General features: G+C 44.7%; 1 protein-coding gene across 1 annotated transcript in view; it reads left to right on the top strand.

The window, feature by feature from the left end:
• frem2b (FRAS1 related extracellular matrix 2b) overlaps positions 1-16,244 on the top strand; it is a 51,209-nt gene that overhangs the window by 16,235 nt on the left and 18,730 nt on the right. The window contains exons 3-6 of the mRNA XM_076145900.1: positions 6,355-6,501; positions 10,778-11,008; positions 12,658-12,783; positions 13,108-13,359. Of these exons, the coding sequence (XP_076002015.1) occupies positions 6,355-6,501; positions 10,778-11,008; positions 12,658-12,783; positions 13,108-13,359 (756 nt within the window). The remainder of the gene's footprint in view (positions 1-6,354; positions 6,502-10,777; positions 11,009-12,657; positions 12,784-13,107; positions 13,360-16,244) is intronic.

Here is a 16,244-nt window from a genome sequence, read left to right as displayed (position 1 = left end):
CGTCTGTGCATGAGGAAGATGAAGGGGAGGAAGAGGAGGGGAGTGTGATAGATAGATAGATGGATGCACTTTTTAAAATTTGGATTGTCGGTTGAGGATTTTGTTCACGCGTCCAGCCTGGGACACGAGCTGTCTCGGTCCTGATCTGTCTAATCGGGTCACGGCAGGTGCGGTGTTATCGCCTCAGGTCTGTGCGTTAGACCGTCTCAGTGGACCCCAGCAGAATCCCCCTGCAGACTGGGATCATGTGGAGAACTGTGGCTTATCCAAAAGAGAGCAAATTCTTCAGAATAACTTGCGCCCACCCACAAGTCTGGACTGTCTGTTTTTGCAGAAGTCAGGATGAGTCACGAACTCGGATGCTTGGCAAGAGACTCCTTGCTTCTGGCTGGAACCAGAGACCGGGTACAGAGCCCCGCACACCGTGTTCCACAGAGCCGAGCATCCTAGAGTTGCTTCCTCGCTAATCCTGAAGGTGTTAGATTCGGCTTCAACTATTATTTCCAGTCAAGGCTGAAATATTCCATTGAAATGCGCATTATGCCAAAACAGCGAGATATCGACCCGTCTGCGTCCAAAAGGCAGCGCATTGATCTGTTTTGTTTGTCGACACGTGTAATTTCTACTCTGATTGTTTGGGAAGTTCTTTAAGTGCAGGGGTCCTGAATGACTTTTTAAAATAGAATCTCAACATTCTCCCCTATGGTCTTTGCTTGAGAGGTTGAGAAATGACACGGGCCGTTGGCGGTGTGTGAAGGTGCCGGAGCGTTGGAGCAGACTGACCTCTCCTGCCCAATTCCTCTGCCGCTCTCTCTCCACTGGTGGGAGCCCCGTGTGAAATCAGAGCTGTGGGAATTCCACGCAGGCGAGGAGGAAAGCTTCCACACGCCAACCACAACCTAACCCGACTGCAATATGGAATCAGGGGCAGGAGGAAGATCGATGCTGGTGTCTATCAAATGTTGTTTACGAGCTGTTGTTGTGTGGTGTGAAGTTAGAGGACAAAACCCGATAAGAGCACAAAACCTTTCTGGAGCTTTACATCATAGATCCTGGAGTTTGATTGACTTGTTTTGGAGTGTGCAGCTTGTGGAAAATTCTCACTTGACACCATAACAGTTGATCAATCTTGCCGTTGGTTTAATCCTCCACCAAGCCGAACTCCTTCTCCAACACGTCTGCTTGCGTTGATGAGAAAGTAACGCGCCAACCTCGCCAAATGAGCAAGTCACGTATTTTTGCGAGATGCGAAACTGACAGAAATCACAGGAGCGATAGAAGCGTTTGTCAGGAGCTTAGAGGAAAGTAACAACCGGAAAAATGGCTGACAGTTCCAAGGAGAAAGCTGTTGGTGCGCGGCAAAAATGATCAGCCACTTAAGTGATGTCTCTACTCCACAGTGATCGCTGCCATCTGTGTTAACGCTGTTTTGCTCGATCAGAAGGGATGAGAAATGTTGTTTTGGTCAAATACTGTAGGATTTGCCTCTCTGGATTGATTTGAAGTACTCAAGTGTGTGGATTTTCTTGCTTGAGGCTGGAATTTATGTAAGAAACCAACGGATGCCAACTTTGGAAGACACACGGAGGGTTAAATCAACTCTGTAGGTGCGGTTCAGATGTTAATCTTAAAGAACTTAGCCTGCTGGGAGAAAAGCCTCGTTCACTTTAAGCTCCCTGACCTGCCACTTTTGTTCCGACCACCTTTGGCCTTCCTCTCAGCCCTCAGATGTCCCTATAGACTGACCGCTGTGTGAAAGTGACCACAGAGCCCACGGCGGCCCGGAACGGACCCTGTGGAGCGGCTGGCAGACGGGTTCTTTGAAGGCTGCGTCTGCTAGAGAAAGAGTTTAGAGCCTGTGAAATCATAGCAATCTGAAATCTTTCAACTCACGACCGAAACAGCTCCACACTCGTTACTGCCGACACAAGGCTTAGGGTGATTAGACCGTATCACTCCCTCGCTCTCTCTCTCTCTCTCTCGCCCTCTCTCTCTCCTTCTCTCTCTCCCTCCCTCTCTCTGCCTTGTGCTTTCTTTCTTTCAGCAGGATTATCATATTCCCCCTTTCCCCTTAATTGGAGAGGTGAGAGTGTGCTGCTATGGTCCATTGTGTTCTACAACCAAAAGAAAACTGACTTTATAGTTTAAACAAATCGTAATGATAGAATACAGATTTTCTCTCCAACACACCTGCTGCTTTGCCATTTAGCCTTTCTTTTCCAAGACGGAGCGTGAAGAACAAAGTGTGAATTACAAATGTATTATTGTTATCATATGTTTAACCTCACTAGTGACCCCTACAGGCCGATCTGCATCATCCGCCCTAATACATGGATGTTGGATGAAAGGAGCTCTATTCTTGTAGCTTTACCAACTGTGGGGCTAAAACAAAGCGTCTGACAGTGATGAGATAAATTGACTTATAAGCCAGAGGGCTTTAGAGGAAAGTTAGGTAAGTGTTTTAAAAGGGTTCATCCTTTGAGGAACATGAATACATGAATATGAAAAAGGGCAATTTCACAATTTTCTACCAATTAGGTTTTAATGCGATGGCCTGTTTGGTGGCGTTAGGGGATCATTCAGCTGATTGGGTTTCCATGAAATCAGATTTAATGGAAACCCAACCAGAACCATCAAGAGAGAGACAATGTGTTGACGAAGGTGGAATCTGAACCTAAGGGGAGCACTGGAGGAAAGGTCACCGGCATTATTAGAATGATGAATATTCATAATCATATCTGTGGAGACACTTTGCTCTTGAGAGTTTCCACCACATGCTCTTCTCTTCCACCGGGACACACACCACGTAACTACAAGTACTTTCTGGGACCTGTCCACAATTATGGATGTATCTCTGTCTAGCCTTGGTATTTTTACGGCCTCAGTATTGTCTGAGTGGATTAGAGTTATCACATATCATGGAAACTGTTGGCACGCTATGGCCGTCAGCAGCATTGGATCATGAAGTATTTTTAGACATATTGTGTGTATTGAACAGGACTCTGATGCTGGTCCCAGTTTATCCAGGCTAATCAGTGCGGTGCTGGGTTCTGTGGGCAGAGGGCCGCCCGCCTGCCTGTCTGTCTGCTTGAATGAGCAGTTGAGGGTCCGCGGGGCATCCTGGCCCCTGCGATTCTCAACGGCGACCAAATAAGGACTGTCTGCTGCATGTACGCGGGGAGGAGACAGGGGCACCATGTTGGCACGGCCCAACCTCTGGCATTCTTTGGCGTCACTTTAAAGGTTTCTGTCCCTCATCACGGATCGACCGTGTTAGCTGACAGAGCGTGTGTTTTACCGCGCAGCTACATGGCTCTTTGTGAAACGGTTGGTGTACGAGGCTAAGTGGTTGATGTGATGGAGTGTGCACTTACACTCTTCATTCTACATTTACATTCAACATTTAAGGCACTTAAGTGATACTGATACAACTTAACAAGGGAGGTAAGAGCAGGGAAAGCTGAAATTCTTTGATCTCAAACATTACCAGCAACCGAGGAGAGGAAAGAAGTCAAAGCTAATTCAGTGACTAACTATTAAACTATTCAATGCATGATGTTAGGAAGAGTAATTGAAAATCTCTATATTATGTATTATATAGGCGTTTGCCACCTGTCCTCTGCAGTACTGCATGTGAAGTACGTTCTACCTCAGACCCGGACATGAGCGATAGCGATATTGTTGACTAAATTCCGCTTCAGTACTGTGAGTGCTGGTTAAAGATTAACTCTGGTGTTTTCCTTGGGGCCCCTCTGAAGTGGACTTACTCCAACCCCTGCTTATCTTAATTAGAAAGAAATCTGGGGGCGTGAAGTGGTCCTCTGGGAACAAGCACCTTCACTCTCCGGCTCCCTGAGGGCCGCGCTGCAGCTTTAGCAGGACTTTATGGGTTCTTAACCTCTGTATTTTCTCACGTCGTCGTGGCAATGCACTCTATGGAGTATTAACTGTAAACATAAATCATTTCGCCTTTGGTTTTCAGAACATTGCTTTCATGGATTTACGCCCTGAATGTAGCTGAGAATGAAAAATTAATAATTGATAGAGGCACTTTATGTTTGAATAGTCTTGGAGGCGAACAGGTGTTTGGCGTGATTCATGTTGAAGTGGAGAGCTGCTTCACCGAGGAGGAGCTCCAGGTCTTTACAGTCCCAATAATTAGGTACGGTGCATCATTATTGATGTTACTAATAAAAGGGATAAAGCTCACACATAAATATCAATGTTAGATGATCACATATTACTTATTTTCTTCACAAATCAAGTGTATCCCCCATGTGACTCTGCCAACATCTAGACATTCAGATAAAGAGTCCAGACGGTTTCTGTTTCCATTTCCTCAGTGGAGTTTGGGCTCTTTCATGACTGAGAGATCACACACACACACATGCAGTGTTTACGGGTGGCACACACACACCACGCTGCTGGCTTTAATCCAAACGGTGTTGGGGGGTCCTGTCATAGACGGGTCCTCTGTCTCCAGATGACTGATGTGGAACACACAGGGAGCAAAAAGCCTCCGCTGTGGTCGACCTCAAGAATGCCTGAATTACTCTCTTTATTATGAGGGACATTTTTCATACTTGCTACCTCATATTCCAGTCCATGTTACACAACAGTGAGTCCTCCATTGTGTTTGCCAGATTTACTGTTTGTAACGCATTATGCAAAGTGTTTTGCCAAAAGGGTTTTCTCCCAAAATTGTGTTTTCATTGTAGACACCATTTTATCTCTTATCACCAAGTTCCAGTGCTTGTTTGCAATTTTACCACCTGAATGAATTTTTTCACAATTCTATAGCATGCACGGCATTTATTCAGAGCGACGCACAATGACTGAGCAGACAAACACACTCCACTACCTATTAAATAAATCAAACTTCATCAATAAGAAATAGTAGAAATATTGACTTGCATATAGTGGCTGAGTAAATGATTCAGATTCAGACAGTGGAACACATTCTGCTCTCCTTAAGCTTCGTACTGTCTGTAAGCTTTTTGTCCCAATTACATCATATGTATGTCTGCAGTCTGCTCACAGAACTGTGCCTATAAGTTCAAGGGATATCAGATTCTCTCTTCTTAGCTGTTTTTCATTCCAGCGTTGTTGACAAAGCTTATTAGTGGGCAACTGGAACTGTAGCCAGGGATTAGAAGAAGGAACTTTCTTTATCTGCGTTTTTCCCCTCTAACCTGTCAAAGACGATCAAAGCACCTTGATGTGTTCCAAAATGAAAATTGTCCATCTAAAAGAGCTGTGGCTCTTCTCTGTCCTTGTGCATCGTCCCATTGGCCCAGTTATTGTTACAGTTCATACATGAGAGAGACATTAAGTTGCAAACAGGTGCAAAGGCCAAGGTGTCAGGTTGCTTCGTAAACACGTGCGCGCTCACATGTAATGAAACACTCGGTGTGAACGTAGAAAGGTCCTGCTGTGTTCGTGGAGGAAGGAAACAGATACAGTGGAGCGGTCAGATGGACGCGACAGATTTACTGACCGTAACAACCGGGGTGGAGCCAGGCGGAGAACGTTACACACACAGACAAAGGCAGAACTCTTAAAACCTCTTAACAATGCCCCTGCACCCTCCCAGCAATGTCCCCATTTATTCCTCTGCTTTCACCACGGCACCCTGTTTACGTTTGGCGGTTCAGTCATCTGGATCCCCCCCACTCCCCCCTCTTTCCCCCTCCATGTCATCTTCACACATCGCAGCAGCTCCTTCTATGCACTCCTAGATTCAGGCAGATTTTGGAGTATATAGCATTAGCCTCATAGTCATAAGTCAGGAAATGTGCACAGCACTGAGGGCGGGAATGGTTTCTGTGTGAGTCAGTGTGTGTGTGTGCGCCTTCGCTCCCGGTTTCTATATTTTTATTTCTCTGTGTGTGTGTGTTTGATGTCTGTTGTGGCTTGGCGCTGACTGTACGGTCAAAATGGTAGCAGCGATGCCCTCCAGGACTACAGCCTCTGCCTTTGAATCTGACTTCAAACACCTGCAGATAAAATAACCCAGTTCAGACATGCAACAGACACCTTTCTACTTAATTAGAAGTGAAGCAATTAGACGGCACATTCTCCATTGGTTTTGCATAAAGGCTCTGCACCACTTGTACCTCCCACTGAATCCTGGCCCGGAGTCTCAAATACTTACTAATAAGGGAGTATTGAAAATAAATTGGTTTGCTAACCCACAAACAAATAACAATTAATTTTCGCAACAAGATTTGCAAGGCGAATTCCCAGGAAGACTCTTCATCTCTCTTTAAGTGCTTTGAATGTTGTGCCATAATGAGTTGTGGGGAGCTTTTTCAGAGGTGCGCCAATGTTTTTTTAATCTGTATTTACTTGCAGGAGGCAACAAACTGAAGAACCAGCAATTTCGTTTGAACTGGGCTTGGATCTCCTTGGAGAAGTCCCACTATGTGGTGGACGAAGAGGTCAAGTTCCTGGAGGTGGTTCTGAAACGTCGAGGCTACCTGGGGGAGACCTCCTTCGTCAGTGAGTAGACTCTCAAATCACTTCCACGGGTCAAAATGTGAACCTTTCGTGCATTCAGCAGCTTTCAGAATTTAAGGGCTTCACCTGCAAATGCCTTGCCCTATTTTAGCTGTCAGTCTAGGCTGGGGGAGAACTCAAAGTAAAACAAAGTAACAGTAAATGTAACATAAAATAAAGATTATGTTTCCCATGCCTTGTATGTAAATCTGCTCTGGTTTGGTACCATTGTAAGGAGATCAGTACAAATGAAATATAGAAAAATCCTAATTACTGACTAAAGATTTAGGTGCAATTTTCAAATCAGTCAAGGTTTTCAAAGTTGAGAGTCATGGGAACAATTTGTATTCTTAAACAGAGGCTCAATATGAGAGGGAAAAGTCACCCAGAGATGTGTGGGCTTCCTTTGCAATCGCCGATACCATTGAGGCGCTGCACTGAAGAAACACCCACACAGTACTTTTCGCTTTTAAGACTGAGTGGTTGCTTCGTTGACATCTCCCTGACTCACCTGAGGAGAGGACAAATCAGTCGAAATAAGTGGAAAAACATCCGTGTGGGCGTGCTGTCTTTCTATCTGCATAGAGTTCAGTCACTAATATTTGCTCTGCGTTTTATTGAAAGGGCCAGACTAGAATTATTGCGACTTATACAAAAGCAGAGGTGTGTGTCATCAGCTTAAAAGCAAAGAAACATCATGCTTGCATATGATTTACATCTATTGAGTTGCAGATAATGAAAACAAAAGTGGTCCCAGAATGAAGTCTTGTGGTACTTAAGTGGAAACATATATATTGTATCTACTGACAGATGATGCATCATTGTAGCTTCCCTATCAAACTGTCCGCAATAAAAAAAAAAAAAAGATGAAATGTTATTTCTGGCCACCTGGAGTAATCACACAGACAAAAAATAATAAATAAATAAATACAAACGTCAAGCTCAGAGTTATTGAGGCAATCTTTTTTAAGATTCATTGTCCCTGTGTTTTCTTAATGGCTTGATCTTACTTCTGTTATTGTGTCCGGCTCTACGGTGCACGAGTAATCTGCAGTCAATTATGTGGCGCCTAGCAACAGTAAAAGGCCACATTTGATCAGGATCAGATCTGCGGTCAGGGGAAAGCATCACTGTACTGTATGCAGCGGACCGACGCCTTAAACGCTGTTCAATCAGACACACACACTATCTTCAACGACAGCCCTAAGGTGTAGCAGGCACCCTTTAGGGCCAGGCAGGTCAGGACCTTTAACCTTCCCTCCTCAGGCTGGAATTTATGTGCCACTCGCACAATAGGGCCGGGCAATCCCTCCCCCCGATCCCCCACACCCCGTCCCCCGTGACTCCAAGTGTGCATGAGAAAGGTCACCTCCAGTTGGTGCCAATAGAGCGGCGCCACTCCAAATGTTAGTCAAGGTGATTTATGGCCCGGAACTCAATGAGCAATAACTGTTAACACTGTTAAAAGAATCCCAGCTTCTGTAAGCTTTTATGAGTGGAAGGAATTGTAACTGTTGGCACTTTGGCCTTCTTTTCTTTTTTTTTTTTTAACACACCCCCATTTATTCTGTCTATAAAAATGAAGTGTGATTAAGATGACCTGATGTTAAAGGTCAAACCCTGTAGCAGCTCATTTACTGTCATCTGTATCTTTGTATGCCAAGAGGCCTCCGACTAATGAAACATCTCTGAGGGGAGACTGAGATTTCTGCTGACCTTTATAATGCCTACACACACACCCACACGCACACACACACGCACTGCGCAGTTTATCAAGACTGTGAGTCTCTGAGTCGGTGAAATAAAAATGATCTATCTGAAGGCCGATCATCCTATACTGCAGGTAGACACAGTTCTAATCCGCCTCCCAGAAGACAGATATGGATGAAATGTTTCACAGTTGAAAGTAAACAATACTGGAGATAAAAATAAGAGCTTTTCATTTTTCACGTCTGTGTTGAAAAGATGTAAGAACAGACACTGAAAACGGAGAATGAACGGAGATGTAATGAGCAGATATGCGTCGTATAAAGAGATTAGGCAACAATGGAGTAATTATCCCTTGTTTAGACTTTCCGGAGCAGCGCTTTTGTTTTATTAATGTCCGCATTATAAATTAAACACATGCTACTTTGAACTTTGGATGCACTCAGTATTCGGGGCCGAGGGGAGAGTGTGCGTTGCCTCGTTGTAATGCCCCGAATTACTGTTGTGTTCTTTTAACGCCACAATATTACTTTCTACCAAGCATTATCTGTGCCTGAGGAATTAGAAGCGATGAGAGCGGACGAGGGGCCGCGATGAACCCGCGTCCACGCTGGCTCACAAAAGGACGACGTCGTTTAGATTTTCCCGTCGAGTCAGGACCGTTCGCGTCGACAACGGCGGCGAGGATGCAGAAGTGGCGGAAATGCTTTGCTCTCCATTTTCCACATTATGGCAAGTGAGCACATTTGCAACCTTATGTCAAAAGCCGTAACAAAGATCTCAGTGTGTGTAACACTGCATGATCCGTGTGATTACATCTCAGTCACGATCCATGTGTGTGTGACTGGGCCATGACTGCACAATGTCAAGTGTGATGCATTCAGGTTGTGCCATGAATACTTGGTGAATGGCAGCGCTACAAGATAATTGTCAGGAGCTGCATAAAACCACACTAGAGACTCAAACAGATCCTTTGTTTCTCATTTTAAACACATCAGGCTTATCTAATACCCACGTTTTAATATATTTCAATTCATTCATCAAAGCTTTTGCTCTTTCTCTGCCGTTTTGTTGCACAATCCAAAGCAGCAAAGGTATCATTGTGTTTCCTAAAACGGAACTATTTTTGAGTTATTCGTGGCGTTGGTGTTATTTTATCCTGTATCCTTCAAAATTTGCATCAGTGGAAGAAACCTTTCTCCCCAGGCAAACAACAGAAAACCAAAGTCTGAGCTGGTGTTTCTGCTTCAGCGAGGTGTAATCCTGCATGGCACAAGTAGCAAATAGCTGTATTCACTTCTCCCTCACTGGGAGTGTTTGGACTTTGTTCTGCCGCTGTGAGACTATTTGTGCAAAAAATTGTTTTCTTTTTGTGACCAACCGACTAACGGACCGGCTGACTGACTGACTGGCGTAAACAAGCTCCTCAGAACAGCCTGACAGTTGCAGCCACCTGTCTGCCTCTTTGTTGAGATAAAGACTGATTCTCCACCAGTTCCACCCCACGGAGACGGGAGAGATCTCCTCCCCGACCCCACCTGAGTGAACTCTGAGCAGAGGAGAAGATACTTTCTTTCTGGTGACTGTGCACCGTGCGGGCGGCACAGGTTCGGACGCCATCAAGCGAGCCGACCCGCTGTGATCAGAGATATCCAATCCGTGCATTGTGCTGTATATGAGCCCGGCGTAAATCATCTCCCAGCTGCTCTTTGAAGAAGCTGAATTTTCAAGCTCCATTGACTTTGACCAGTTTTATCTCAGCCAATATGCGCCTGGACTTCTTCTCTCTGCCTGTACTTGCATATCAAAGCTTACTTTTTTATTTTCATCAAAGAACACAATGGGAATTTGCTCCAAAGCCCAACGCATGCATTACTCAATCTGTGGTCCATTGAAGATCTTGTGTGTAGTCTAGAAGTGAAATTCAGGTTTTTCTCCCTCGGTTGTGAACAAACAGCATTTTTAAATAGATCCCTTTACTCCCTTTGCTTCATTTATCCACTAGTTTTCTTGTTTTCGGCATTTGTGTCGGTCTGAAAAATTGCCCTAGGTTGTATAGCTGTGTTGTGTTTACTGCCGGGCCCCCCTGCTGTGTGTTGTGCGGCCAGTTAGCAAAGACAGTGTAGAGGTGATATGACATTGCATCAGCTTCGGCGCTCCTGCTCGACAGGAATTCTGCCCGTATCACAGCTATGGCAAATGTGGGCCTCATCAACTGGCTCACATGCTGAAGGTCAGACGGAGCGAGTCAGCCTGCAGCCATGGCTGCCCAGGCCAGGCTGACATGAGAGATAATTGGCTTTATTCACACTTTTGCCCATTTCACAGCCACCAGCTTGAGTATGATGAGAGGTAACTGAGACAGGTCAAGATTTAGAGCAATGAAATCTATGGAGAGCTAGTTATCTCTTTACTCAAAATGCAACAAGGATGCGACCAAAAAATGCATTTACCCCCAAATAATGCCGTGACTTAGAGAAGCCTGCAACAAAATGGCTCGAATACGGAATTCTCACAGGTTTTGCAGATTTCTTGAATATGAAAGTACGTTTTTCTCCTTGTCTGGTCTCAGGTATTGGCACCAAGGACGGCACTGCAGAGAAGGACAAAGATTTCCGGGGGAAGTCGCAGAAGCAGGTGCAGTTCAACCCCGGGCAGACCACCGCCACCTGGAAGGTCCGGATCTTGTTGGACAGCGAGTACGAGGTTTCAGAGATGTTCCAGATCGTCCTGTCTGAGCCCGTGATGGCAGCCCTTGAATTTCCAGAGGTCGCCGCTGTGGAAATTGTGGATCCCGGTGACGGTCAGTAAGAGAGTGATTTCAAACAGGAGAACGCTTCCAAAAATGGAATTTGGCTTAATTCAATTCAACTCTTCTTATCTGTCCGTGATGTTTCATGGCAGCAAAATAGACTCAGAAGCCAAGAGGAAGCAGTAATATCTGGAGACCAGCTTGATTATTCAGATAGGGACGTAATGACAATCACACAAACAGCTTTCATGGGAAGTTTCCAAAAGAATAGACAACAAGGTCAAAAGAATATGTAAATGGTGAAGTTGAACCGAGTGCACCTTGTGATCATGTAAATATAGCAGAAGAGCTATGCGAACAGATGAACAGTGTTCTGAAAACAGATGTCGCGTGTGATAAAGCCGAGGTGGAGGATTACATCATATAAATATGGATAATGCTCCTCCGTGTCCCACAGGGCTTCATGGTTTTCTGTCAACAGTTTATGCAAATTGATATGTTCAGTTGGAACTTTAGCAAAACATCAGTCTCAGGCGGACAATTAACAGAACTGGCAGCGATCTCGCCGTGAGATGTGAAAATAATGTTTTGGTTTTGTGCCTTAAACAGACTTTGTTTCCCTGCAGTGGCTGCCACCGCCAATGCAAATACAAATACTATATTCAGCACTATGTCATATTATCATATCATTATAGTGTTTGTGATTTCTAAAGTTTCAGTGTTTTTGGCCTCGCAAGGTCAGGCCCCCGGCTCCAACTGCTTGGGAAAACGCTTTTTGTTTCTTTTAACTGTGAACAGAAAAAGCTGAAGAGCCCAGAATGAGCCACGACTGGATAGTAATGGAGCCGAGGCAGGGAAACATCCAAATATGAAACTACTGCGAAAACTGAAAGAGTTCCGAGCGGACTGACAAACTGCTCGTTAGCCCTCTGTGGATGTGAGAGCAAAGGTCTTTGGAGTCACTCGGTCTTTTTTATCACGCATATTCATTTTCATGTTTGTAAAGTTAGATGAGCTGTCATCCGAAGCACAAAGAGAGACAAAGAGACAGGAGAGCTGCCAGTGAAACAGATGCGTTAGGCAGATTTTGCAACACGTCTGTGCCTGCAGATTTAATGAACACATATGCCCGGTTTACCCAGGGCCAGTTTATGTGGACAAATAACAGTCGGTGTGTACGACAATGAAAAGTTGATGGAAACAGCGTAGGAGACACACAGCGTTGTCGGCTTGTTGATTTTGTTAAATTCTCGGTGGGATTCTCACTCCTCTCCTCTCATAGATAACATTTTCCACATCCATCTGTTACACTTACCGGGTCAATATCCTGGGCTGTCTCATTGTGTTACGTTGTGCATCACTCCTCGCCGACGAGGGATGGGAATATTTACTGTAGATAAGCGAGAACGCCGTGGAAATAGCATCAGCCGAGCGGCCATTGTTATTGCTCGTCGGCGTTAGCGTGTAATTCCGCCATTTTCGATGCAAACGAACGCCACCTCTGATTTTCGTGTTTGCAGGCTGATCCCTCACATCCCTCTGATAATTCATCACAGCTCATTGCAAAAATCCTTACTTCACCGACTCTAATCTGAAGCCCAGACAGCATTTAATACATGAAACACATTTCTCCAAGTTTCTGGCATCATATCAAATAAAGTACGACGTGTTGATGTTGATGACTTTTCTTCCCTTCGCAGAGTCGGCGGTGTTCATACCCTCGGCGGTGTACAACATCGAAGAGGATATTGGCGAGCTGCTCATTCCTGTGCGGAGAAGTGGAGATGTCAATCAAGAGCTGATGGTCATCTGCTACACCCAGCAAGGTATACAAGAGGAGCAGGGGGAGGAGGAGTGTGTTTGCTCACGTCAACACTTGTGGCTCCTGGTGTTCCTCTCTCCACACTCAAAGTACCGCAGCTGGATCAGTTGATATCTGTAAAGAAGCAGATGGTGAATTAGAAACAAAACAAATGAATACTCTCTCTCTTTGGTTATAATGGATAAAGTTTTAAGCTCATGTGGTGCAGAGGAAATGAAATACAGTTGCAATTTGCCGCATCTTGGATTATTATTTTAAAGAATAGTTTCTATATTATCATGTGGCTCAGAGTTCATGAACCCCTGATTGTCTCCTCTGTCCCCCTCAGTGACGGCCACAGGCACCGTCCCTACCACCGTGCTCTCCTACTCAGACTTCATCTCCAGGCCCGAGGACCATCACAGCGTGCTGCGCTTCGACAAGGGAGAGGAGGAGAAATCCTGCCGGGTGGTGATCATCGACGATTCCCTGTACGAGGACGAGGAGACCTTCAACGTCACCCTCAGCGTGCCCATGGGCGGACGTCTGGCCTCGCACTTCCCCACGGCCAGAATCATAATCCTGCCTGACATGGACGATGGTAAGATGATTACTTGTCAGGAATATGAGCCGGAATGCAATTTAGTGTGAAGTCGTGTCGGGTTATGAGGAAATTTGGCTGTGTGGCTGTCAGATCTTCATCGTATTGTTCAATCTTATTTTGCAGTCAGAAATAAATGAATTTTCTGCTGCTCTTTTTTATGCACTTGCCTTCCAAGTAACCTCTTCTTTAAGTCTTAAGTCATTTTTGCAAGAAATTGATTTTATTTTTAACCTCCCGAGACCCTGCGTCCTCAAAGGTGGACATCACACTTCGCTATAATTTATTCATCACTGTGCTTAACCTGTTGTCCTCTTGTCCGGACATTTTTAGCTGCCACTTGTGATATAAAAACACTTTGGGTTGCTAGAAAACATAACAGACAGGAAGTAATGTGTTACACTCATGTTCATAGTGTTTTATTTTTATTTGGCTCCACTAATCCCAAATAGCAAGGAAAACTTAAAAACGCACACAAAATAAATGTGCTGGTCTCGGGAGGTTAAGGAATTTCGCCGATTTTTCACATCAGAAGCTATTTATTTGTCACGGTGAGAGTTACTTCTTATTGGATCCGTTTAAAGCGAGCAGTTCTTTTGTTGCTGAATCATCCTTTCCAGACCAATAAGCTGAATTTGCAGTGTAAAATCAGCGGCGTCTCCCCTCGTTAAAAAGTGCAAGTCACAGGAAATGAAATGTTTTGGTTGAAGTTGATGGGTGGCAATACGCAGCTTTGGAATAAGCTCTGCCTGAGAAGATGACTTCAGGGACAATAACGTCCCGCTGGTAATAACGTGTTGTATCTGCCAGGAAGTTGGATTGTGGGGGTTTTATTTGGTTGGGCCTCCTGGTGTAACACCGATTCTGAATTGGGTCATTTTAATGCAGAAAAAGCTGCAAAACATTGCAAGAATTCCTTCGACTTGACCTTGTTGGAGAAATATTCCGGAAATCGGGGAAATTGGCAGCTCTTTACGCTCGCAATGAATCATATTTGTGCTTATTTTCTTCTCCTAAAAGGTTCTTTGCTTCTCCTTGAAATTTCAAGGATACTTTCACGTCAAACTCTTTTCCCCAGTAGAAGGACTTTTTATCTGATTTAAGTTGAGACGCGTTTGTGCATTCTTGCGCTACACATGAGCACTTAAACTTGAAGGTGTAGGTGAAGCACAAATCATTCAGCGTTGTATAAATGCAGGATTTTGTCAGGAGGAACTGGAACCCAAAGAGAGAGTCAAATGAGTTGAGCATGCAGGCAGACAGACGGCAAGCATGCAGGCAGACAGACGGCAAACATGTCGGCGTGCACGTTCTTTATCGTCTGTTTGTGTGTCTGTATGCATAATTGTATGAGAGTGCGTGTATGAGTGCGTGTGTGTTTGCCAGATAGAGTTTTTGATTGTGTCAGCCCCTTTTGCTGAAGGGGAAGCCCTTATCTGGTATCTGCAGGCTCAGACTGGAGGGCTGATAGTCTCGCATATCTCTCCCTGACGCCTCTTTGTTCCCCAACACCTGACAGCCATTCCTCACTGCCATATCGCAGCGACTATCTCAGGAAGCGGCAGCGCGGGCAGGTCCTGTGATCGCAGACGGGCGACGGGGGGGGGGGGGGAGCTGAAAATTGTGGATAATTATGGTAGAATAGGTTTTGTTATACTTTCCTCTCAAATCGAAATCCATCTGAACCCAGATAAACCGACTTGTGATGTGGAGGCTGAATTTGCGATAATATGATCTAATTGCCTGATTTTCAGCAGACGGAAATAGCTTTGGGATAAGAGTTGTAGCCTCACACAGATTTATTTTTTAATCCTCTTAAACTGAAATTACACACATCTTCCCGGGTGGATTTTATATTACACTTTCCCTCAGCACTCCATCTGCGAGAAATTACTCCGGTAAAGAACTTCAACAGATACCAAACACCAGCCAGTAAACGTCTGGTCTCCATTACACTAAAGGACAGTTTGACTGGAAACACAAAGTGGGAATTCACTTTCCAATGAGCTCCAATGGATTTTGTGAAATTGAATTGGCAATGTGTCCATTTAATAACTCTGAAAATACTTATCACCAGTGCAGTTATATCAATTCAAACTTGATTGATTCATTCTTGAGGATATATTTCACTCCGTCCATGTGCCAGAACATTCAATATTTTATTCCTGCGTCCAGACAGAAATTGATTAAACGAGATGGACTTTGAATACTTTAACTGTTTCTATTAAATGTGAGAAACTAGTTCCCCGAATGCATCATCCTCCGTGAACCTGTGCTGCCTTTAAGTGCCTCGCGGTTCTATTCCGGCGGGACTGGAGGGAAGACAAACTTCAAGTGGATTTATTTGACCTGCTTCAGCAAGAAGGAGTTTTACGTGGATGGAATGTTTTTCTCACTGTAACGGAGGCGTTCCGGTGCAACCTGAGAGTGAACACAACAGGAACCTGTTTGACCTTGGCTGCTTCTGGGTATTGACTTCAGACTGCCGAGACAGCTGCTGAGAAGCACGTTTGTAATAAGATGGACAACAGAGACTCGGAAGGGCGTTCGTGTCGCTCCAGGAAGAGGCGATTTAAAACCGGAGCTATTACATTTCCTTGGAACGTCGCGGCTTTCAGGGTTGTCAGGGTAACTACCTCAGAGCGTCAGCCACTTACTATAAATATGCATGTGGACACTTTGATTGTAATCTGATTAAACATCTTGGGAACTCTATAATCTGATTAACAGACCTAGATTAGATGATTGTAAGCCTCTAAAGCAGCGGTCTCCAACCAAGACAATATTTTCACGGACCAGCATTCATAAATAAATACAATGATAGGACTGGCATAAAAATACAACTTGCATTACGCTGAATTAGTGGGAGCCCTGAGCTTGTCTCT

This window comes from Genypterus blacodes, unplaced genomic scaffold, assembly GCF_046128005.1.
Source record: "Genypterus blacodes isolate CSIRO-AG114 ecotype Tasmania unplaced genomic scaffold, CSIRO-AGI_Gbla_v1 ptg000032l_1, whole genome shotgun sequence".
NCBI lineage: Eukaryota > Metazoa > Chordata > Actinopteri > Ophidiiformes > Ophidiidae > Genypterus > Genypterus blacodes.
The sequence above is the reverse complement of the archived record's forward strand: the minus strand, read 5'-3'. Positions and strand labels throughout refer to the sequence as shown.